Source organism: Hyperolius riggenbachi, chromosome 9 (genome assembly GCF_040937935.1).
Source record: "Hyperolius riggenbachi isolate aHypRig1 chromosome 9, aHypRig1.pri, whole genome shotgun sequence".
Classification (NCBI taxonomy): Eukaryota; Metazoa; Chordata; class Amphibia; order Anura; family Hyperoliidae; genus Hyperolius; species Hyperolius riggenbachi.
The window spans coordinates 52,818,352-52,844,251 of record NC_090654.1 but is presented as its reverse complement, the minus strand read 5'-3'; the positions used below and the strand labels follow the sequence as shown (position 1 = coordinate 52,844,251).

Here is a 25,900-nt window from a genome sequence, read left to right as displayed (position 1 = left end):
TTTCAAGCTGTGTAAAAACTAGCCTGATTTCTGCTGAGCCGAGAACCTAAAATGTGCACTTGTAACTCTTGACCCATTCCCTTCTCTTCCCCTCCCCCCCCCAAAAAAAAAAGTACTTCTACAATATTTGGAAGTTTGCCCTTTGAAAAAAGTGTTATGGTGGAAGCTGCCATATTGTAATGAATGCCTAGTCCTGACTTGGTCTTAAATTGATTAAGGGGTTACATATTAATTTTTATAACTAAAGCTGGCCACTAACGGTCCAATTTCTAGCAAAAAATCGTTCAAGCGATCAAATTCTGATCAGATGAAAAATCGTTCACTACACCAACTAACCAATCTTTGCTTCCTATCTATCACAACCACCCAAGAAAATCCAAATTTTCGTTCGACAAATTCATTCAGGCGACATTTTTTTCACTCGTTCATAATCGATTGTGTCCACCAATTAAGGTTATTTACAACCAATCAGATCAGAATTTCTGATCGCTCGAACGATTTTTTTTTTTTTGCTAGAAATTGGACCATTAGTTGCCAGCTTAAGGCTTTTCTGATGAAACGCTGATGTGAAAACTTTTTTTTTTTCTTGTCGTGAAAGAACCATAAACAATTGCATTAAGTAGAAGGGAGATCAAGATGCGATTACTACTCTCTATGTAATCTGTACATATTGTCTGCCAGTAGTAAAGAGGATTCCGTGCAGGCTGAATGTGGATCAGACATGAGAAAATCCACACCCCCCTAACAATGTGATGGGCAAAAAAGTATAGCTACCTAATCAAAATCGCTTGATTGAAAATGTTAGAGCACCTGAGGGTGAGGGAAGGGTTAACTTGCCCATGCTGCCATCAGCTTTAATGCGCTTCTCTTGCGTCCCATGTTGCATTTACGTCACTACCATGCTTCCTCCCAGGAGGAAACCTGGCAGTGTCATAGGATGCAATTGAAGCACATTAAAACTGATGGCAGCATGGGCAAGTTAACCCTTCCCTCACCCACCCCCTTAGGTGCTTTAATGTTTTTGAACCCAAGTGATTTCAAATGGGTAGCTACTCCGAAATCCATTTGGAGCTCATCCCTGTTACCCACAATACAAGGGTCCCAGCATGTCGGGACCTAGGTGCTAGTGGGAAAGGGGGTATAGGCTGCTGATTTTGGCTTGAGTTTGTGTATTTGTATCAGTCTCAACTCTGCCTGTCCAGACCTTGCATGGCTGCAATGCATACAGATGTCAGTAGTGCACATTAGGGATGGTAAATGAGATGCATATTTTGTATGCAGCTTGAAATGGACCAATACAATCCTGCTGATGTCAAATTTGGTCCATTTCAAGCTGTATAAATTTGCATACTCCTGTGTCTCTAGCAACCTGTGCACGAAGGATGGTCAAGATGCAAATGGAGGATAAATGGCTAGAACACAAGTCATGAATATTTAAATATATTTTATTACAAATTAACAACTTCACAATAAAACATGAATCCATAGAACAAGATTTCACTTATATACATCTACATACAGTGTGCATAATCTCCTGCTAGGTGGTGGAACCTCTCTGGTCTGGGTCTGTGCTCTATGGAGGAGGCGGGACTGCTAGGTGGTGGAACCTCTCTGGTCTGGGTCTGTGCTCTATGGAGGAGGCGGGACTGCTAGGTGGTGGAACCTCTCTGGTCTGGGTCTGTGCTCTATGGAGGAGGCGGGACTGCTAGGTGGTGGAACCTCTCTGGTCTGGGTCTGTGCTCTATGGAGGAGGCGGGACTGCTAGGTGGTGGAACCTCTCTGGTCTGGGTCTGTGCTCTATGGAGGAGGTGGGACTGCTAGGTGGTGGAACCTCTCTGGTCTGGGTCTGTGCTCAATGGAGGAGGTGGGACTGCTAGGTGGTGGCACCTCTCTGGTCTGGATCTGTGCTCTATGGAGGAGGTGGGACTGCTAGGTGGTGGCACCTCTCTGGTCTGGGTCTGTGCTCTATGGAGGAGGCGGGACTGCTAGGTGGTAGAACCTCTCAGGTCTGGGTCTGTGCTCTATGGAGGAAGCAGGACTGCTAGGTGGTGGAACCTCTCTGGTCCACATCCCCACTTAAAGTTTGTATAGCAAAGCAGAAACTGCTAGGACTAGAGGATCTCCAAAGATTAACCCAGCTATCACTTACTTGACCTGCAGGGGCAGGTTATCCATACATTACTTGTTACTGTGGGCCAAGCAACCTGATTTTGATTTATCAAATCTGTGCTGCAACATATCTGCCCAATCAGGGCCCTTAAACACTATGTGTGAAATTGCATTGAAACTTAACGCAATGCGCCCCCTTTTTTTTTTTTTTTTTTTTTTTTTTTTGGCCATAGCGATGCAACGCAAGTTTGCCCGAAAATGCAAATTTGTGCATCTTAAGGGGGCACATGGGGAAATTGCCAGCCAAACCTGATCAGCTGTGTGGTGTACCACATGGGGCTTTCCACTACTGTAATGTGGTGAATTTTCTGTGTAAGGACCCTTAATCTTCAATTGATGTCTGAATGGCTTGATCAGGATGTGTTTATATTGTGGTGGTCTACACTGGGCAGACCCTTGGGAACACTGGCCCGGGTCCAAAACTCTACTCCTGCCCCCCATGTTAAAGGTTCACCTATCATGGAGTGGTCCGGCATCATGCACAGTCGCATGGTACAAGTTTTCAGTGTCTCCAGAGTCAGGAGTCTGTCTGGATGGGCCGGGGGCCTAAAATCTATTGGAAATCTTGGAACAATGTGTGGGCAGACAATAGATCTAAATGTAATATCTGGCCAAACATGGAGTTAATGTCAGTTTAGGGCCTATTTTCCAAGGGCAGTTTGAACTGTGTGCTCAGCAAGCAGTTACCAGGCAGTTGTAAGTTTGAGAGGCATTTCACTGCCTGTGTGTTCGCCCATAGGGAAGTCATGAAGTTTCATTTGTGGCCACTAGGGATGGACAGAAGCTAATTCTGCTGCCGTCCTATGCCAAGGTTTACATAAAACGCTGTTCAATTTGCCTCTCAATGGCACCCCTTTCTGCACTATGTGAAAATTAACCTGGTTGTAAATCCTTCATATACTATATGCAGTACAGGCCTCCTGCCATACTTCTCAACTAACGTCCACCAGAGATCTGTGGAAATCTTCAGCAGGTTCAACACACCTTAGTGGTATTTGTTAGGCAAGATGCAGGCCCATATGCAATTCACTTTTTTGCCTAGGTGATATTTCATGCCTCTTCATAAAATGCATTTTAAACCACCAGTAAGCAAGAAAATATTCACTTATTATTTTTTCAACCACTTTAACTTTTTATAACATGCTGAAAAGTTATTTTAAAGATGAAAAGTATCTCCTTGGGAATAACTCATGCCAGTGTAAGTGCACCTCAGATGCTGCAGCCCATATGAAATCAGGTTTTTCTGAGAGTTGGCTGCCTTGCTTGCCACAGTCTATCCAAAACTAAAACAAGTCAAATGCTAAACTCTACAGTAGTTTTGGATACATTGTGTGATTAGTTTGGTCTGAAGATGGTCCTGGTACACATGCTAAAATAGATGAACACTCTGCCTACGTGGGCGAGAGGGGAGCAGAGGTGGTACAAGGTCCTCCAGCACCCAAGGCTGAGACACCAAAGTGCATCCCTCCCACCCCAGCTGTCACACACTGATTGCTATTAGACTAAGAGGTGCCACAGGGCCCACAACCTCCCCAACACCTTAATCTCTTATCTGGCTTGCAGTCACTGCTATGTATCCCCTTTTCTTATTTCTGCTTCATACACAATTAGGAATGACAGCTGAATGAATTGTGCGCCCCCTCCTACACTGCGCCCTGAGGCTGGAGCCTCTCCAGCCTATGCCTCGGCCTGGCCCTGGAGGGGAGCATGTGTACAGCAGACCCAATACTGCCTACAAGTATCTGACATGCTGGATCTCTAGCCACCACCGAAGTGCTTTGGTCTACTCCATTCATTGCACCCATGGAAAAGATGCTCAGTTGTGTGCTATTCCTTGGGCTCACCCACCACCATACCTGAATTTGAGACGAGGCCATGGCCTAGGACATCAGAAAGCAAGGATGGGACATGAGCAGAGAACTGCAGCACAGAAAAGTGGGCATGCACAGCTGGTGAGTGGGGTTGACAGTGGGCCTTGGACAGTTGGCAACAGCATCGGGTCCACAACTGTCACCCGGAGGTTTGGTCCCTCTGCCGCCTGTGCAACAGTAAGATTGTAGCTGGAGTTTTCCATTTAATATCTACTTTCCATCAACAATTCTTTTTAGCCTTTATGTGGCTGACTAGGTACATCCCTCTGCCCAGCAGACAAGTCATATCATTGTATACATACTTCCAATATATTCCATATATATTATATTTACATCTCTAAGGCCAAATGCCCCATGGAATAGGGCATGTGGTAGCCAGCTACCGGATACTTCACCACCTGTTTGTATATTGGTTAAATGCTGATTACCAGTGACAACCATCTATCACACTTTAGCAAGCTTAATCTTAAAGCAATTTGAGTTCTGCAGTCCAGAGGCTTGGGAGGTCATCGTTGAAGCTTCACAAGATGAATTGAACTTACTTTTTTCTTTCTTTGGGCTACAAAAGTTCTACTGACCCCAGTTAAAGCATCAGGAAACCTAATGATGACATCATGGACAAATCTCGGTGCCATGTGGCAGTGCAACTACACAAGTCATGCCCTTCTCCAGCAAAACCTACCTCTACTCCCATCATCTTCTCTCCCATGGTGATTGCACTCCTCCTCACTTCTGGGAGGCAAGTCTATCTGGCATATAACAAGGCAGCCCCCAAAACTCTCACCTATAACTCCCCCCCCCCCCCCCCCCCATATTGTTAGACTTTTGATGTTTGTCATGCTCTTTAAAGTTACTACCCAACTTATACTGAAGCAACATTAACCTTCTGATGTCACGGTGATTGCTTTAGGTTAGATGTGCTATGCACTGAAGACACACAAAGAATGAGGGCGCTTAAAGTGTACCCAAGGTGACGTGATGAGATAATTATATGAACAGTGCAAAATATTGATAACCAGGCTGTTTTTCCTTGTTTAGCTGCCTGAAAGTTTAATTTTCAGACATACAAGTGGCAGCTTCTGTCTTGTCGGGAATATAGTAAACCTCACTGATGAGCAAAAAAAGCCAGAAACATTTTCCTGGCAGAATACAACTTCTGAGGGCAAGGTAGAGATAAAAAAAAGTCAAAAGTTTATGTATTTTAATTCTGGGAATCTTAATTTATTGCCATTGAGCAGAGACAATAAAACATTCAATCTACTTTGTGAGAGTTTAAATATAAAATAAAACCATGGGATATAATACTTGTTTATATCGTCTATTTTCACCTCAAGTTCACTTTAAGCTTTAATAGCAGTGGCCAGCTTTCTACTGTGAAAACTCCTCCTTACCCTCATCCTTGCTCTAAGGAAGAGGCTGATAAAAGTTACCTTGAGGAATGGTTTAACCTTTCAGAAAATTAAGATTCCTGACTATGACCTCCAATTTGCTCACCTGGAATAAGTAAATGCAGAACAGACCTGTCCTCCAACATACTTGTTCCAAGCCAGTGAATTGGTATCACCACAGCAGATGGTCAGCATGGAAGCCAAGCAGCTTCAGAATCTCTACAAACTCAACCTAAAAGTATACTAAAAGCTGAATATAAGTCTGAAGTTTCTCAGTAAAAGTGCATTGCCCGGAAGTTCAGTGATCTGGAATGGATTCAAGTGCTTCTGCTCACAGCCCTCCATAGTTGGTGCCCTGTCCCTGGATCCTAGAACGAGCACTGTACTCCCTTGTCATATCCTGAGATCTGTTGTTAAGGCACTTGCAGAGCAGCAGTGGTATCGGCAGCTTCCACTGCAGCCAAGACCAAGCTCTGCAGTGGACAGATTTCATAGGAAGTGGTTTTCCCCGTTGGGCAGAGACATCCTGGTCCTATAATAAGCAGGACAAGGAGTTCTGGTTAGTTTACAGTGCAGTGCAAAATCCCTTCAAGTAGGGAGTCTTTGAAATAACACAGTAAATGTCATAGTCTGCAACTTGCACCGAGTACAATCAGATGCACCAAAACCAGTTGGATGTAACCAGGAAGTCCTGTGGTCCTTTTCTAGACCCAATATGTTAGACTTCCATGACCGGTGCACTTCATTTTTGGTGACCTAAGCCGCAACGCTTCATGACTCTGCAGTGCAATTTGGTAGCCTTGGCTTCTTCGTATCCACATTCAGGCCAGTCTATTTTATGGCCATAACCATAGGCTAATTTTCCACTTATAGAGTTTTTAACAAAGATGTATCCAAAGTCTGTCCTTCAGGCAGAAGGGTGACACCAGCGTATTCTAGGCCTCGCTGCTACATGTATAAATATCATCCTCCATTAGGACAATCATCTGCTCAAATCTGTGCTGTAACTGGCCGCGTCTGGTTGTGGTATTGGCTTCCAAGGCGCTTACAATCTGTTGGGGACAAGAATGTTGGTAAACATCAGATCTTTTGGGCTGCTCAGTCAGATATGAGTCAGGACTGTGGAGTCAGAATTTTTTTTTTGAATAGCTGGAGTCAGTGTCAGTTTCATAAACTGAGAAGTTGGATGATTTTTGTACCAACTCCACACACCTGGTAAGTATAAGCGTCGGAGTCTGAATAATTTTGGGTACCAGAAGTCGGTGGTTTAATAAACTGAGTTAGAATCAGATTTTTGGTGCTAGTAAAAAAGGGCGCCGCCATAGACTGCAATGCAAAATATCGGCTATTCGGCACCCGACAGGGAAAAAGGGCGCCCGAGAAATAGCGGTTACAGGGATCGTGTAAACAACATTTTTCGTTTACAGAATAAGGTTTATAACAAATATCGTTTACAAGTTCGTTTTGAGTTTGTTATACTTATTTTTTTCAATTTTAAATTTCGCTTATATCAGTTTCTACTTATTATTTAGTTTAAAAATTTCGCTTACAAAAGTATAACAACTAAATTTTTGTTTACACTTCTTTGATCATTTCAAAATTTGTTTTCATATGTATAATGCGTAAATACCGTTTTCAACCTTATTGTATTAGAAATACATCGCTTTTGGTATTAACTTTGTTTTTACACTTATAATGCGTTGATTATAGTTACTAAAATATCGCTTTTAATGTTACTGTTATTTTAAGATTTCTAATGCTTGTAAGGCTATTTATTGTATTGTATATATTTATATATACTTTTCTAGTAATAATAATGTATACGTGATTTTAAGGCTATTTATTCTATTACAAATATATAAATTTTATTCATGTTATTTGTAGAGAAGTATTTTAAGGATTAAATATATTATTGTTTGTGTTTAAAGGGACTCCGAGCAGTGCAGAAACTATGGAAAGATGCATATCATTTTAAAGCTCTCTTTCTCCTCTTTCCAATGATATATAAACCGCCACCCTACGCCTTTTAGTTTTCGCTATTTTCGCGATTGAAATTGCCGCGGCCGCGATTTCGATCGCGAAAATAGAGAAAACTAAAAGGCGTAGGGCAACGATTTGGGTGTCAGAAAGAGGAGAAAGAGAGCTTTAAAATGATATCCATCAAGCCATAGTTATATTGTATTACACAGGACGACACTTTCCCCAGTGTCAGCAGCTCCATTCTGCTGAATGCAGCTGCTGACTTTGACAAAAAGTCGGCCTGTGTAATACAATATAACTATGGAAAGATGGATATCATTTTAAAGCTCTTTCTCCTCTTTCTGACGACACCTAAATCGTTGCCCTACGTCTTTTAGTTTTCTCTATTTTCGCGATCGAAATCGCGGCCGCGGCAATTTCAATCGCGAAAATATCGAAAACTAAAAGGCGTAGGGTGGCGGTTTATATATCATTGGAAAGAGGAGAAAGAGAGCTTTAAAATGATGTGCATCTTTCCATAGTTTTTGCACTGCTCGGAGTCCCTTTAAGGTGTTTGTGCAGTGGGGATGGTTAGGTTTAGGCATTACCAGGGCGGTCTAGGGGTTAGGTATAGTTACAGTATAATATATGCAATCGGGGGGGGGGTTAGGCACCACCAGGGGGAGGGTTAGGCACCACCAGGGGGAGGGTTAGGCACCACCAGGGGGGGGGGGTCTAGGGGTTAGGGATAGGTACAGGGAGGGCTCTGTGTGAAAGTAAGGTTAGGTATAGTTACAGCACAATATATGTAATATATACAATTTATTAAATTATATATATTTAAACAGAGGGGTTAAGGATAGATCTGTGTGAGCCTACAGTTTGATATAATTACAGTAAAATATCTGTAAAACCTACCATTGCATTGCTATTCTTAATACAAGTGTAAATATCGTTTTTGTTATAGACGATATTTGACGTTTCTTTTCAGAATTCGTTTGTTGTTATAGACGGTATTTTGCCATTTGATTTCCGTTTAACCTATTTAGCACTAAATTTTCGTTTACAACCCCTTAAAAGAAAAATATGGTTTTGCATTAAAACTTAAAATTTCTGCTATACCCCGTGCCCTTTTTTGATACACGCCAGATTTTTTTTCCTACTGACTTCACAGTCCTGATATTTGTCACAGTACTATTTTATGACATGCTTAACAAAGATGATTACCTGTGAACGGTATTTTTTGGCGTATTTATAAATCTCTGCAATGGCCACATTTGTGTTGAATTTATTATGGTATTTCTGGAAGAAAACGGAAAAACAAGTTAAAGCCATGCATTTTCAATTACCGGTATTCAATCTGTACAAGAGATGTGCAAATTGAGGGCAGAAGCTCATACACTGAACAATAGGGACAGACTGAGGCTGGGTAGACTCTTACCCTGGACTCTTCTGCAAGGTGGGCGTTCATCTCCTGCTCGCTCAGCGGGCTCATTTCCTTGATCTGCTGGTAATATTTCTGCACAATTTTCCGATACTCTGGAATCTCCTTGGCGTACAGCAGTTTGTTGGTGGGGGAATCCTGGAAGAGCATTCAGAGACCAGTCAGTATATTGAGTAGCTAAAGGCCCATATCTGACACTGCAATAAAGTATGTGCGTTTATCCAACGTCCCTCCAGTTCATCTTAACAGCACAGCTAATGGTACAGAGCAGAAGAGGACACAGAAGACATTCGAACAATTCAAAATATTCAGGAGCCTGTACAACCTGTCTGGTTATGTTCAGGACAATGTGAGCTCCTACAGCATGCAGCAAATGATGAGGACATTCAGAGGTCCTCTAAGAGAGGGTTTCTCAACTCTCTCCTCAACCACCACCAGCAGTGCATGTTTTGTGGAAATCCACAGAGGTAATTAATCAGCATTGACAGGGTTGGAAGCCCTGCTCTAAGAGGTCCACAAAGTGTCAGTCCCACATGATTATCTTGCCATATTTTCTTCTATTTACTCTGTTCAATGAAAGCAGTGAGGAACTTTGGACTCCAGTCCAGCCTGGACCTTCTGCTTGGCTCATCCACACACATGACCTTGCTCCTCTCAGCGGTCCCTCCACCAGTTGTCCAGCAAACATAGCTTCTAAACTGCGCCTATAAAGCTCACTTTAATATAGCTCTCCTCATGAAACCTGTCTTGTTAATGATCTTTTCCTCAGTTACCGCTTTCTGCTCCCACGTGCAAACTTTTCACGCGTTTCTCCCTTCCCCTGGATCTCCCTCTATACAGTTAGTCAACACTCATCAACCTTTAAAAAGTGTACCCAAAGCATTAAAAACACAAAAAGTAAATTCTTATCTAAGAATCAGGAAGCCTCTGGATCCTATAGAAGCTTCCCACGCCATCCTCCGGTCTCCCATTGCAGAGTGTGGACCCCTTGACGATTATTAACATGGGCTTGTCGGTAGGAGCAATGGGTCTGCGTTCCTCTACTGGCAGGAGCACGACCGCACTGTGCTTTCTTAAGTAAGGCCACACCTGCACAGTAAGTCGGCTCCGTACTACTGTGCAGATGCTCCTGTGCTTACGCGGGTGCCAGTAGAGGACTGCAGCCACAATGTTCCAGAGGGTCCCGGGCAGCAAGACACCTAAGGAGAGGGAAGCCTCTGTATCCGCCAGTGCCTTCTAATGCTAAGTATTTACCTTTTAAGCTTTGTAACATCTTGGGTTCTCTTTGAAACCTTGTGACATAACCTAAAAACCCTTTTTTGGTCAAGTACAATTATCTAATCTACAGTGTTTTAGACATTTATGGCCCAGGATGGTTTCCTCGTAAGATATGCAGCCTGGAACTCAGTTCCAACGTACTTGCAGCTTATGGACTCCCCCCTTGGCTCTTGTGTCTGCCCCTTATCCCCTTTAGGCTGTGATCTTCAATGGGCAGGATGCTCACTCCCCTTATACACTGGTGTCACTGGGGTATTATCACTACACAGCGCTAAGCAGAATAACATGCGTAAAGACTTACTGCATGATGAGTAGTGCGCACTCTATTCCACTCTACTCACCATGCGTAAGGCTTTTACACACAATTCTGCTTAAAACAGTTTAGTGAATAAACCTTGCAGTCCCTTAATAGCGCAGCAAAGCAGAGACAACCATACTATGTACATTGCACAAATTTCACCATACAGCGGTGTATTTTCTGCCTTGGCCTTGTATGTCCATGTAACTGCCACCATACAATGTTTATTTGTACAGAGCTACATCTACCATTAATAAGCTGCTATTTCTCTCTACTCTCCCGCTGTCCCCTGATATACTGTGTGTGGCCACTCTGCACAGTGAACTCGTCTCTTTGAAGCTGACCCCTCCAGGCACTTCTGCAATAAGTATTTGGCTGGTTGCTGATCTCTCGTCACCAAAACATTCCCAGCTGTGCGCTGAGACCTGGCAGACTACAGAGGCCAAATACACATTACAGGGTGCAAACCATGTGCTACAGCCAAAGGTCTTCAATGTGCAGGCCAAGGTACTCCCGCGGTGCCAGGATGGAGTCCACAGATCAGGCTTAGGGAGCTGGGCTCATTTCTCACATTTCACACTACACCAAAGTGGCGCTCCAAGACATGCAGGTTTTTTTTTAAAGTCAAATGAATCCTTGCGCACAGTGGTAATGTTTTAAGTCCACTGTTTTAAAATAAAACCATTTGAAGAATACCTTAGGGCTCAATCTTTTTCAAAAAGGATGCCAACTATGCAGGGCCAGATTTACCATAAGGCACGTGCCTACAAGCGCCAGATGATGGAAAGGCGGCCCACTCCGCTCCTCGAGTGCATCCTTCCCCTATGCAGAGTCCTGATGAGAGGGCAACTCTAGCTACTTAACCTCCTGAGCGTTACGCTGCTCAGGAGGTTTTGTTACTTTCTGCCCCAGGATGAATTAATTTGCTGTAATAGCTGCAGAACCTTTAGCTAGCACTAGGCTAGCTAGTATAAGTGTCTGGCACCCCCGATCCAGCCAGTTTATATATTAACGCAGCCTGGCTCCAGCGATCGGCGCAGCCTCCCCGGACAGCTCCGGTGTTCACTATGGGGAGGATCGCACATGACTCATGTGCAAACCCGATCCTCCCCATAGAGCCATAGAGGGACCAGAGCTTGGGGGGGGGAGGCTGCACGATCGCTGGATCCAGGCCGGGTAATGGATAAACTGGCTTGATTGGGGGCTGCCGGACACTTGTATTAGCTAGCCTAGTGCTAGCTAAAGGTTCTGCAGCTATTACAGCAAATTAATTCATCCTGGGGCACTCCTGAGGACAGAGAGCTGTATGCCCAAAACTGTGTTAGGCATACCGCTAAGGAGGTTAACGTTGAGGGCACGTCTGGCTACCTAATACTAAGGAACACCTGTAGCTACCTATGATGGTGGAAAGTAAGTAAGGGAGAAGTGACACCTGGGTCAGCCAGCACACTTGCTGTGTGGTTCGGCGGGGGTTTGTAAATTCCTAGAGGGCAAAGTCTAAGGTACCAGGACATCTGTGCCGATAGGCTCCTCTGAGGTAAATCCGGGTCGGCTACTATGTGTGTGGAGGTGTTGTGCAGATGCTTACAGCACCTCTCGTGCCTCGGCCCCTCCCTCCGTTCTCCTGTACTTACTGCACGAGCAGTGTGTCCGCTTGGGCGCCTTGCAACTGCGCTCCCTGGCAACGCCATATGACATAAGCACGCTCGCAAGACGCCCAAGTGGACATACTGCACATGCGCAGGGTAGTAGGTCCGGGTTGGAGGGCACCGACCAGGAAGTGAAAAATGTTGTCAATAACCTGTGAACAGAGGGAGACACCGGGGCACGGCGGTAAGCATCCGCACAACACCCCTCACACACATACCCGGTAGTAGGCTTCCTTTTTTGAAAAAAGATTGAGTGCTAAGGTATCCTATAAAGAGGAATCATAACGACATATAGTAAATTATCCAGAATACTCCATGGAGCATTGCAAAACTGACAGCTCTAAGTATAACTCGGGGAGGCAGAGGCATGATGGGATTTGTAGTTTTGTCACAGCTGGAGTGCCAAGGTTAGCCATCACTGTCCTATAGCTATATATTGCTGTATATTGGTATGTAGCCCCTACCTCCCACTGAGGCTTAGCCTAGGCAGTTTATAATGCAGAATACTCCCCACCAGAGCATTCTGGGAGACGAGATCTTTTCTACGGGCATTAGAACTCCCAGTGAATAAACATTCCATAGAGATCACCTGCCAATACTAAAGATGTTGGCGCCTGTGATACATTTCAAAAAGTAAATCAGGGACAGGAAAGATTTTACTATGGACTAAATCACTGATATTGTTAAAAACAAAACAAAAACAAAACAATGTTAGTTATTTTGATTACAGCTCCTCTTTAAAGATTGCTTGTAACACTGTTGTCTTTCTATTATTCCCAACTGATGTCCGAGTAGCCGCTGTTTAAACTGGAATCTCCCCCTGGCTCTCAGCGGCTCTGCAATGGCAGCCTCCACATCTCTCACAACAGGTTTGCTTTAAACGCAAGCAGCTGTAAATGGCTAATTCAGTATTTTCTCACAGAAAGTATTTAGGGAAACGTATAAATATCCGCTCATATTTTGTACACAATGTGCTGCTGCGGTTAGTTTTTATCTGTAGCGGGAATAAACTGCCAGTGACCCATCCACCCCAGAACGGTTTTGTCATATTAGTCATTTCCTCATGGAGGTGGTAATGCAGGACGGAGGGATGTCTTGGAAGATGCAGGAATGGCGACCGCTGAAGCGCACTTCTACTTTAGGAGGAAACTGAGGTAGAGCCGCAAAAAAATATTCCCCAATTAAATGTTATTAAAAATAAAATCCTCATTTTAATTTGCAGATCACAATAGCAGGAACTGGCCAGAAATCCAAATAGCAATATTTCCAACATACATATCTGTACATCTTTATTGTCTAAACAACAGGCTCCCCTTTTCCTGCTTAAGAAGTTTGCTGCACAAAGCAGGAAGCATTGCAACTCTTCCTACACTACTACTGTAATCACCAGTCCTGACACACCCATCAGACATTTTACTGTCAGCAATTCTATGGCATGGCAATGCTTGTCTGATTAACCTGGTTACAGAGACCCCGAGTTCATGTTCAGAAACACATACTTGCAGGCAGGGGCGCCTTTAGGCATAGGCAGTACAGGCCATTGCCTGGAGTGCCAATGGTCCTAAGGGCGCCATGTTGCTGGATTAAGCCCTGCCCCCTGAATGGAGCCCCACTCCTAATTAAACCCCGCCCCATGGGTGTTCTATTACCTTCTTCTGCTGCATCTGCTTAGCGTAAGTTGCAGGCAGCTGCCACTGTGTCCCTCTATGCCTTGTGCATCCTTTTTCCCAATTTGTGCCTCCTTCTGTCCCTTTTGTGCCTCCTTCTGTCCCATGTGCCATGTCTGACCCCCTGTTTGTCCTTCTGTCTCCCTTTGTGTCTCCTGTCTCCCTGTGCCTCCTTACAGCCCCCTCTGCCGCCTTCTGTCCTTTTCTGCATCCTTCTGTTCCCATTTGTGCCTCCTACTGTCTCCCTGTGGCTCTGTCTGTCCCTCCCTGCCTCCTGCCTCCCTGTGCCTCCTTATATCCCCCCTCTGCCTTCTTATGTCCTTTTCTGCATCCTACTGTCCCCTATGTGCCTCCCTCAGTCCCCCTGTGCCTTCTTTTGTCCCCCTTTGTGCCTCAACCTGTCCCCCATTGTGTCTCCTCCTACCCCCTCTTTGTGCCTCCTTCTGCCCCACTTTGTGCCTCCTTCTGTCCCCCTGTGTGCCTCCTTCAGTCCACCTGTACCTCCTTCTGTCCTCTTTTGTGCCTCCTTCTGGCCCTCATGCCTCCTTCTGGCCCTCATGCCTTCTTCTGTCCCCCTGTACCTCCTTCTGTCCTCTGTGTCTCAATCTGTCCCCCATTGTGCCTCCTTTTTTTCCCTTGTGCCTCCTTCTGTCCTCCTTTGTGACTTCTTCAGACCCTCGTGCCTCCTTCTGTCCCCCTGTGTCACCCTATGTCACTCTGTGTGCCTTATTCGGTCCCCCTGTGCCTCCTTCTGTCCTCCTTTGTGCTTCCTTCTGTCTCGCTTCGTGCCTCATGAAAATGGAGCCTTGCCTATGTGTATTTTCTGGTGAAATGCTGCCCGCATTTACGTGTATTTTTCTGGTGAAACGCTGCCGAAATAAGTGTAATTTCTGGTAAAACGCTGCCGCATTGTGATTATTTTCTGGTGAAACATTGCTGCATAAAGACTATTTTTTTGGTAAAACACTGCCGCATTACGATTGTTTTCATAAGGGGTGCCGTGTGTATATGGGGGGGGGGGGGGGAGGATTTGAGAGGCACCACCGGTTTTCTCGTCTGGAGTGACAAAATGGCTAGGAGCGCCCCTGCTTGCAGGGGCATAACTACCCTGAATGGGGCCCCCCTGCAGGAAAAAAAATTGTATGGGGGCCCCCTAGGTTCATAGACTGCCCCCCCCCCCCCCCCCCAAGGGACCAGGCTGGCAGCCAGCAAATAAACATCCCTCCCACCATGCAGAGTAGCGCAGGAAGTGTTATATAAACCTGCTTTCAGCACCGCGGATCTCCATGCAGCATCAGCTGCCATTCGCCCAGCTCCTGATCACATGACTTGCATCAGTCATGTGATAGGGAGCCGGCAGCAGAGAGTGTGCTGTGATGCACGGAGGAGGCCCGCAGCTCTGGAACAGGTAGAGAGTGTAATGTTACCTGATTCCAGTGCTGCGTGTCTCCTCCCTGCATCACAGCATACTCTCTCTGCTGCCATTCACTGGCTACCTATCACATGCAAGTGCGAGTCATGTGATCAAGAGCTTGGCAAATGGAAGCAGTGAGTGCTGCTGCTGTGACGCATGGAGAGCCGCGGCGCAGGAAGCAGGTAATACAACGCTCCCTGTGCAACTCTACATGGTGGGAGGAGGAGGGGTCCCCAAAGCAACCCAGGCACCCCTGCAATTGCAGGGGTCACAGGGGCTATTGTTACGCCTATGCATACTTGCCTACTGAGAGGGAAGCTTCTGGATCCTAATGACGTTCACAGACCCTCCAGCTGAACGGGGCTGCCCTCCTCTTTTGCCAGGACCACAGCTAAGCCTGGGCTGTAGCACAGAGCCGCTTGTGCATGAGCGGCTATGGCTTACTACGCAGGCACGGCCGTGCTCTTGCAGGCACAGTACGGATGCGCTCGTGCTGGAAGAGGATCAGATTACCGACTAGTCCTTGTTGATAATCTTTGGAGGGTTGGCAAGTGGTAACGTGGGACTAGAAGACGGCTAGGAAGCCTAACTAGGATCCAGAGGCTCTTCTTGGGTAAGTACAGGTAGTCCCCGGTTAACGAACGAGATAGGGACAGTTGGTTTGTTCTTAACCTGAATCTGTTCTTAAGTCAGAACAATGTGCTATCTCTGTCCCCTATACCTCCTCTGTGCCCCCCTGTGCCTCCTCTGCCCTCTGTACAGGCTTAAGTCGTAAGTCGGGGGTTTGTAAGTCGGAGACTACCTGTATGTGATTTTGTACAAAAGCTTTGGCTTGAGTACACTTTAAAGTCAATGGGAATGCATTAAAAAAAAATCAGCCAGATACTTACCTAAGGAGAGGGAAGGCTCTGGGTTCTAAAGAGCCTTTCGCCCCTCTCACGGTCCCCATTCCAGTTCTGTCTCCCCGGTAGCAGTATTCAACCAGTTTGGTCAAATACTGCTCTCTCTGCTCCCGAAGACTCTTTCGGCAGCACTCGGGCGGCTTCATACTGCGCATGCACGAGCACCCTTGCAGTATGGAGCTGCCTGACTTCAGGAGGACTCAGCTTCCGAAGTACCCCGCGGCAGGGAATTCAAACGGGGCGGGGTAGCCAGCAATTAACGGCAGGGGACCAGAAGAGGAGCAGGGAGCTCTCAGAGCCTTCCCTCTACTTAAGCAGGTATCTGGCTGATTTTTTTTTTAATCGATTCCCATTGACTTTAAAGAAGAAAACCGTGCAATTTTTCCACCAAATGCGATCTTTCGATGCCATTTTTACGATCGAATTGTATAGAAAATTTGCCTTTTATGAAGGCAGTCTATAGTGAACGATTCTTTGGTAGATTTATGGGATAAAATTGAAAAAAACCCCCCCTGAAAGTTGGAAAATATGATCGCATTTGAAGAAAGAATTGTTCAGTAAATTCGTTAATTGCCTTCATATTACTTACGATCATTCAAATTGCATCTAAAGATCGCATTTAGTGAAAAATTGTCCGGCTAATGAGAACCTTTTTACAGCTTTGGTTGGAGTACAAGTGTTATCAGCTGCTGATGTTGAATTCTCTTCATGGAAAGGCAAATTTCTGCATAGGCCTCACCTTGCCGAGCTGCATGTCGGAGATGGAGCAGGCATCTATGAAGGCCTGAGCAATAACAGACAGGCAGGCGTCCATGTGGTCTGACTTCTCCATGTCGAAGACAAACTCTGGGTTCTTCAAGATGTTCACCCAGAAACGTAGAGGAAGACTGCAGGTAAAGAAGAGAGGATGTCAATGTGGTGCAAGGCCTTAAAGGACAACTGTAAAGAGAGGGATATGGATGCGGCCATATTTATTTCCTTTTAAGTAATACCAGTTGCATGGCAGCGCTGCTGATCCTCTGCCTCTAATACTTTTAGCCACAAACCCTGAACAAGCATGCAGCAGATCAGGCGTTTCTGACATTGTCAGATCTTACAAGAGTAGCTGCATGCTTGTTTCTGGCATTATTCAAACATTACTGCAGCCAAATAAATCAGCAGAGCTGCCAGGCAACTGGTATTTTTTAACAGGAAATAAATATGGCAGCCTCCATATTCTTCTCATGTCAGTTGCCCTTTAAAATGTACCAGAGATGGTACATTGGACATTATTTATACTTACCTGGAGCTTCCTCCAGCCCCATGAGCACTGTGGCTTCCCTCGCCATATTCTTCAGCCCCTCCGTTGTTCTAGTGCTACGTAAACCGGTCAGTCGTCGCCAGTTGAGGGCTTCTGCGAATGCGTGGCTTGGCTGTGAACACGCCCTCACCACACTAGTGCAGAGGCGCAGAATGCTCCCGGGTCGGGAGTGGGACAAGGGGTGCTGCACGGCCGAGCCGTGCATGCGTAGAAGCCCTCTACTGCCTGGATTACCGGGAGTCATAGCAGCATAACTAAGGGGCTGAAGTGGACAGCGATGGAAGCCACAGTGCTCGTGGGGCTGGAGAAAGCCCCAGGTAAGTGCTAGTGAACCATCTCAGGTTGACTTTAAAACAAGAGATACCAATTCAAGAAATAGGTGACTAATGAAAAAAAGAGAGGTCAGGGCTTCAGGAGGCAGGAGAGGATTACTGACACAAGCAACTGAGGAGCAGGAGGAGGTCAGATCAGGATCTCAGAGAACTGCACAGATGGAGAAAGGGAGGGAGCTTGAGGTGCAGGTAAATAGCTGGGACTTGGAATACTGCAGAGTATGGTGGGAAAGAAGAAACCAGGAAGAAGGCAGTAATCAAAGTCTCAGAGAAAGAGGTAAATGGAGTACATGAAGAAATAATATATCAAAAAAAGGTAAAAGGATGTACAAAGAGATCATCATCAAAGAGCTAAGTGGTGTGCCCAAAGATATTAGAATCTCAGAGAGAGTTAAATAGGGAGCAGAAGATATGAAGATATCAGAGAAAGAGGTAAATGGGGAATGGAAGATATGAAGATATCAGAGAAAGAGGTAACGTAAATGGGGAACGGAAGATATGAGAATCTCAGAGAAAAAGAGGTCAATGGGGAGCAGAAGATATTAAGATATCCGAGAAATAGGTCAATGAGGAGTGAAGATACGGGAATATCAGAGAAAGAGGTCAATGGGGTGCAGAAGATATGAGGATATCAGAGAAAGAGGTGAATGGGTAGCAGAAGATATTAAGATATCCAAGAAATAGGTCAACAAGGAGAGGAAGTTGCGGGAATATCAGAGAAAGAGGTCAATGGGGTGCAGAAGATATGAGGATATCAGAGAAAGTGGTAAATGGGGAGCAGAAGATATGAGGATATCAGAGAAAGAGGTAAATGGGGATTAGAAGATATGAGGATATCAGAGAAATAGGTAAATGGGAAGTAGAAGATATGAGGATATCAGAGAAAGAGGTAAATAAGGAGCAGAAGATATGAGGATATCAGAGAAAGTGTTAAATGGGTGCACTGTGCACCTAGCAATAGTAAATCAGTGCCACTCTGTACTAAACTCACCTGTTGGTCTTCCATATGTGCAACGTGTCTGGGTCAGATATGCCCCGCTTCTCCGCCTGTTCCTCGAGGAAGTCAAAGAAGTACTTGATAGCTAGTGGTGGACGTTCCTCACGGATGGTGAGGATTGCCCGGAAGAGGTCATCCAGGAATTTCTGCAGAGTTCCCTGAAGATGCACAAGAAAACACAGAACTAAAATAAGCAATATAGTCTAAGGCCAGAAACCCACTAGGAGCGATTTTCTGAGCGCTTTGCGATTTGAAAACTCTTGCTGATGTAATGCTATGGGTGTGATCCCACTTGAGCGATGTGATTTTATAAAAATCCCCCACAGCATTGCATTAGCAAGAGCTTTTTCAAATCACTGGTGCTTAGAAATCGCTCCTAGTGGGTTTCTGGCCTTACTCCGGTTTTCCTCATTTATTGTTCCAGTGATCCCTGTCATTGAGGAAATAGGTGAAAATCTCCACAATCAGGAGCCAGACAGCAATACAATACTGACAGGTATTCTGTATGGGGGGGGGGGGGGGGGGGGGCACAAGACACCAGGAACAGTACAGGAGTGAGAGAGGGAACACCAATAGACACCAGCTATCTGACAGAAGGAGGGGCACCACTAGAACCAGGTACACTGTATAGGGGAGGGGGATCACAAAGCAGTGGAGAACATTTGGACCCATCAGCTGCGTGTTTCCAGAACTATGTACATTCATAAAGTAAAGAAAAAAAATCCTCACCTTTGTAGAGAGAAGACGGGTTAGGTAAATTTCAGGAAGTACTTTCTTGCGGTGACTCTGCCGGTGAGATTTCTTACTCTCCATAAGATCATCAGTTGGGAGAACCTGGATGGGGAAACAGACGGGTCAGTGGGAAAATTAGAGGAGCACATGCTACAGTAAAACCCGTTATCCGGAACTAAGGGATCCGGAGGTCTCAACTAACCAGCATGCCTGGGCGGGAGAACGGGGGCGGAAAATGCATTTGACAAGAGGCCTGTGTGCCAAAATGTTGTGCTTTCTGTGGCTATGGTACCAATAATAAATTAAGCTAATATTGCAAAATCCAGGTGGAGACCCAGCTTTCTTTATTCTTTGCATCTGACTGTACACCCCTGTGGTGGGATCCGGGTGTATGCTGGTTGACTCTCTGGTGCTACGACTGTCAGTGGTTGGAGCTCTAGGGCAATCCTTTTTCGTGGCATCCCTCAGTGGAGTCATATTGCAAAGGACAGACAGGAGTTATTAGAAAAAAATGCAATCAGAAAATGCTAATTTAGTAATTCAAAGCCAATCTCACTATGTCCCAATATAATCCAGGCAAGAGAAATTTGAACAGAGTGTGTGAAATGAAGAAATATGAAAGAATGGATCATAAAATCATAGCTCCCAACTGTCCCTCTTTTGAAGGGACAGTCCCTCTTTGGGAACCAAATCTTTCTGTCCCTTTTTCTTTCTTATGTGTCCATATAAAGCGGACCCGAGATGAAAAACGAACTATAACAAGTAACTTGTCTATAGATCTTATCTAAAGTTTAGATAGTTTACACAGTATATCTAGCTGCAAACAGCTTCAAAAGTTTGATTATTTATTCCTGTGATACGGAGGCAGCCATATTCTGTTTGTCACATTGTCACAGGCCTGAGGGATGGAGATGCTATCAGCTTGCCTGTGTGTAAATTCAGTCCCCTCTCCTCCTCCCTCCTCCCCTCTGCCTCTGAAATCAATGCCAAGTAACCTCCTCCTCCTCCTGTCCAGACTGAGCTCCCATAAGCCCTTGCTACAGTGCCAAGGCACAAAATGAGCTGGGGGCGAGGCTTGTTTAGTGTATAGGGAATTAGAGTATTAAAACAAAACAAAAAAAGTATTTGGCTTGAGGAATGCCATATAAACTATATGAAAGGAACACAATTATGCAATGAGTAAAAGTTTATGTCGGATCCACTTTAAAGACTGATGTACAGATCTGCGCAAATATATGTATTTTTCTACTGAAAAATGTGTTTAACTGACTCTAAACTTTTATTCCCATCAATTAAACTGAGATAGCTCTTATTTTCAAATGTTAAAATGAAGAAAAACTGATGATAGAAAAGACCAGTGTGGTTTGAATGATAACGCATCTTTTGACTCTGAATTGCTTGTGATATGCAAGGTGAGGGGTGTGGCGGGGGTGTGGTTAGAGGTGTGGCAGGGGTGTGTCTTAAGGTCCGTACACACGCCGGACTGGAGGCAACGACGGGCCCTTCCAGCGACAGTCCGGCGTGTGTACAGTCTGTCGGCGGACTGATACGGCTGTATCTGAGCGATCCGCTCAGAAACAGCCGTATCAGTCTGCAGACAGACTGTACACACGCCGGACTGTCGCTGAAACGCCCACCCAGCGGGAGGTGACGACGGACCCGTCGTTGCCTCCAGTCCGGAGTGTGTACGGACCTTTAAAGTGTCCCTCTTTCTTATCTCAAAAAGTTGGGAGGAATGTATAAGAAACAGACATAGACCTGGAGGTGTGTCACACTTTTTTCTGTGCACCGGCTGCAGCTGAGACTGTACTTTCTTCCCCACCATAATAAACACTGAGGAGGGAAGAAATGTAGCTGCAATGCTGACCACAAAGGGGCATTTTCTCTAAGTACAAAGAGGAGGTGGCTGGGGTCAAACATGCAAAAAGTAAAGACATACTTTGCAAACAATCTTTGTGCATTGCAAATTAACTATCACAGTCATCACAAAATGAAAGCCTGAACTTAGGCATTGAAAGAGAGTAAATATGTCAGGCTCCTGACCTTAGCGGGATATGGAGGCTACCATATTTATTTCCTTTTAAACAATACCGGTTGCCTGGCAGTCCTGCTGTCTTTCATGAATCACACCTGAAACAAGCATACAGAAAATCCAGTCAGTCAGACACATCTGATGTGCATGCTTGTTCCAGGGCTATCAGAGTCTGTAAGGCCTGAGCGACATAAAAGGAGCAAGGGCCTCTTGGGACTTTGTGGCCACACAAAATACAGGTTATGGTATTGCTTGTATATATGCATAGGTTCTTATACACTTGGTTTTTCTGTGGTACTGCTGTTTTCCCTCCTTTCTTTCAGGGGCCGGCTGGTGATATCTGAGGTTGCCAGGTATCTGGGCAAGAGCACCTGGAGTTAATACTGATTGGCAGCTGTCAGAAGGAGTGGGGTTATCGGCAGCCAACTTTGAGCTCCTGTCACAGATCAGTGTGGGATGTCATTCTCTCCTCAGTGTCTGTCAGGACAAGCTGCGATCCCCCTCCCACCCTCCCTCTTCTTGGACTTAATGGACTGTCGTAGGCTATTGCCTTTATTGGCGGTAAAAGTTGCCCACGGTGGTGGGCGGGCTAAGTACTGTAGAAGTTGTTCGACTATGATGTGTGTTTTGATATGCTTAAATTTGGATTATTGATGTCGTTTACAGTTTTAATAAAGTTAAGGTTGAATTATTATTTAAAGTATTCCATTGAATAAAAGTATCGAACAACTTTAATTTGAAAACCGCAATAAACAACGCCTTACGGCCAATTTTATCCACTAAGGTTGTGTGTTTAGTTTTATATTTAATATTTTATTTTGGGGTATGTGCCTCTTAAGTCCCAAGAGCATCAGCGGGACAGCCAGGCAATTTACATTGTTTAAGAGAAAATAAATATGGCAGCCTCCATTATCGCTCTCCGTTTAGGTATCTTAATATCAGGGTTGTGAGTTGAGCAGCTGAATATTGCCATATATCTGCATCTATCCATAGGAAGTCTGTGGACTCTAGCTCTGTAGTACAGTGTTGGTGGTCCCTGTCCGTCACACAAGATGGACCCCCACAGAGAGTCTATAAAAGGAAAGCTTCCGCATGCAAAATGCATGTTACTTTCTTGTTTCCATTAATATCTGACATATAGGAACCATATGTGGGACCACAGGCTAATTTTACAGCAAGACGAGACCCTGAGAGGGCAAGAGAGTGACAGGAGGAGGAGGAGGAGGAGAGAGAAAGATAGTTTTGCTTTGGCAATACTTGTATGTATTTTGTTCCTGCCAATAAAGAGAGAAAGAGATAGAAAGGGCTTGTTCAGCCCAAAGAGAGGAGAGAGAGATAGTGAGAGGGACAGGGAAAGAGCAAACGGTTATGCTGGAAATAAACAATGAGTTTTTTATGGCAGACAGACAGATTTTCGATAGATAATTTTCGAAAGGTCCAATCTGATTTGGAAGTGAATGGAAATCGATTGGGAAAATGATCGGAAAATCAAGAAGTCAGTTAATCTGCCAAAAAAATTCATTGTGTATTCCCAGCATTACAGGAGAGAGGAAGAGAGACTGGCAGGGAGAGTGATAGAGAGGGACAGGGAGAGTGATAGAGAGGGACAGGGAGAGTGATAGAGAGGGACAGGGAGAGTGATAGAGAGGGACAGGGAGAGTGATAGAGAGGGACAGGGAGAGTGATAGAGAGGGACAGGGAGAGAGCAAACAGTACAGAGAGGAAGAGACTGACAGGGAGAGTGAGGGACATAGAGAGGGACAGGGAAAGAGTGGGAATGAGACATATTTCCTCAATTCATAAAAGGCTGTGCGATAAAAAAAATCAGTTCGGGAAAATACCGCATTCGGCATTTTTAACGTTTGTGTGATTATTCATAAAAATGTTCACAGGTGCAGTAGAAGTTCGGTAATTTACCGAATAGAAGCGGCAGGGGCATAGCAATAGGGGTTGCAGAGGTTGTGACCGCATCTGGGCCCTTGGGCCAGAGGGGCCCCGAGAGGCCCTCTCTCATCTGCAGTATTCGCTCTCTATTTGTCCTGTGCTCATAATAATCACTTCTATAGATGCTTTGAATAGTGGTAATCATTACCAAACTGTTCCCCATCCCCTTCTTGCACTTCTGACACTGTAGTTGCCATTGGCAGGTTTTGGTGCACCGTATAAATTGTTATGTATAGAGTGCTTGGGTGGCCCCATTGTAAAACTTGCATCGGGGCCCACAGCTCCTTAGCTACGCCACTGAGAAGTGGAGAGAATGCCAGACTAACAGTGACAGAGAGAGACAGTAAAAGAGCAAACATGAAGCAGGGACTGACACACTATAGAGAGCAACAGGGAAAGAGCGACAGAGAGCGAGTGGCAGAGAGAGGGGCAGGGAAAGAGTGAGAATGAGACATAGAAGGGGAAAAAGTGCCAGAGTGAGAGTGACAGAGAGAGAGAGAGACAGGGAAAAAGCAGGGCCGGTTTTAGACTTTTTGCTGCCCGAGGCAAACGTGTAAGGATGCGCCACCCCAATTTGGAATGATCGCACAGCACCCGACAATTTACTCACATGACATGATGCAGCTCAACACAGTAGCACACTGGCTGGCTGTGAGTCAGTGATAAACACACTGCTCACCCTCAGCCACTCCATTCCTCCTCAGTCAGGACATCAGTGCCACCGCCTCCCTTCTGCTGTGTAAGTCAAATGAAACACTGCTGCTCTCCTGCCTCCCCCCTCCTCACTGTCAGACTCCTCACACAGCACAACAAGCTGCCTTTCCCCAATGATGACCTCTTCACCTCACTCTCCTCTTGCTTCTCCTTCTATTCTGACTGCATGCTGTTAGTGTAAACACAGTACAAACATGCTCCCCCTGTAATCTCTGCACCTGAGGCAAATGTTTCACCTTGCTTCATGAGAGAACCAGCCTGGGATAGAGCAGGCATGAGGCAGGGAGGGACACATAGAGAGCACCAGAGAAAACGTGACAGAAGGCGAGTGGCAGAGAGAGGGAAAAGCACTGAGCTCTGGGGGGCTCTAATAACCTGGCATTCCTTACATGACCCCACATTCCTGACTGGCGCTCTTATCTGAGGCACAGCCGACTGATTCCAATTACACAGACTTCTGTAATATATGAAAGATTATCTTATAACCCGCCCGTCTGCCTCAGTTTATTTCTAAAAATATACACGCCATTTTTCAGGCTTTCTTGTGGGCTCTGCCCCCTCCCCCTCCTCGGGACTGGGAAAAACGACCTTGAAACAATTTGGTTTCAGTGAAGTGGTGAAAAACTCAACAAAAGAGCTGAGTGGAAACAGCTACAACAAGTTGATCAAAGTGACACTGTGCCGCAACAAACTGACAGATTTCCTTTCTTTTTTTACATTTTAATATACATTTGACCATCCATCACATCTGTGAAGCAGAAAGTTGTGATGTGTTCAATTTAAATCTCAAATAGGAATTCTGATAATTAAAATCATGCTTCTCCTGGAAGACGAGAACATAAATGATGTCAGGAACTAGAGGTATTCCACCGCACTTCTGTTGGGCGCAGTGCTAGGGATGGGACTCCAGGGGGTGCTATACACATCTTACTGCTCTACAAGTTCAAATGTAAAAATATCAACACATACCATAACACACAACATAACAGGCCGATCCAATTCCCTTTTTCTCCTAAGGCAGTGATCTGCAAACTTGGCTCTCCAGCTGTTAAGGAATTACAAGTCCCACAATGCATTTGCCTTTATGAGTCATGCCTGTGGCTGTCAGACTCTGGCAATGCATTGTGGGACTTGTAGTTCCTTAACAGCTGGAGAGCCAAGTTTGCAGATCACTGTCCTAGGTGATATTTTCACATTAAAATTAAAATGCATTTTAAAGGAAATCTAAAATAAAATAAAAAACAGCAATAATTTAACTTACCTGGTGCTTCTTGCACTCACTCGCTCTGCTGTCTCAATGGCAACAGAGCTTTTGCACCTTGTTCAGGAGACGATTTCATTGGCTCCTGACCCCATGATTACTGTGAGCCAATCACAATAATCACAGGGCAGTATAGGGATAGAACGGCTCCACGGCAATTGGCGCGGACGCGGCGGCAGCCCCAGGACCGCTCAACGCCAATTGTCGTGAAGTCCTGGGGCGTGGTTTTGTAGGAGATTGCGCACATCTCCGGTTGAATGACAGAGCTCCACTCCGTCAGAGTTAAAGCCCGTGGTCCTGAAGGGGTTAAAGAACAACTGTCAAAGAAACTGTTCTTCTGTAAACCCCACATACCTATAGAGCTTTTAGCCAGCAACACTAAAATGCTTTTCAGTGGTCTCTCAGCACAGCCGGAGTGAAAAACAAGCCGTGTTTACCAGCTGTTTTTTGTAACAATTTTGTGTCTGCATCGGGGAAGGGGGATGCAGAGCTGCTCTGTAACCTGGCTGTAAACTGTTTACTTTACACTGCGTGGCAGAGAGAAACACA

At 45.3% G+C, this 25,900-nt stretch overlaps 1 protein-coding gene across 2 annotated transcripts in view; it reads right to left on the bottom strand.

Annotated features, from left to right (window-relative positions):
* Positions 1 to 4,848: 4,848 nt before the first annotated feature.
* PLXND1 (plexin D1) overlaps positions 4,849 to 25,900 on the bottom strand; it is a 211,101-nt gene continuing 190,049 nt past the window's right edge. For both annotated transcript variants that reach the window (XM_068252759.1, XM_068252760.1), the window contains exons 31-36: positions 19,398 to 19,502; positions 18,663 to 18,826; positions 16,779 to 16,926; positions 8,829 to 8,969; positions 8,615 to 8,689; positions 4,849 to 6,480 (exon numbers count right to left, since the gene is read on the bottom strand). In XM_068252759.1, the coding sequence (XP_068108860.1) occupies positions 6,364 to 6,480; positions 8,615 to 8,689; positions 8,829 to 8,969; positions 16,779 to 16,926; positions 18,663 to 18,826; positions 19,398 to 19,502 (750 nt within the window). In that variant the 3' untranslated portion in view covers positions 4,849 to 6,363. The remainder of the gene's footprint in view (positions 6,481 to 8,614; positions 8,690 to 8,828; positions 8,970 to 16,778; positions 16,927 to 18,662; positions 18,827 to 19,397; positions 19,503 to 25,900) is intronic.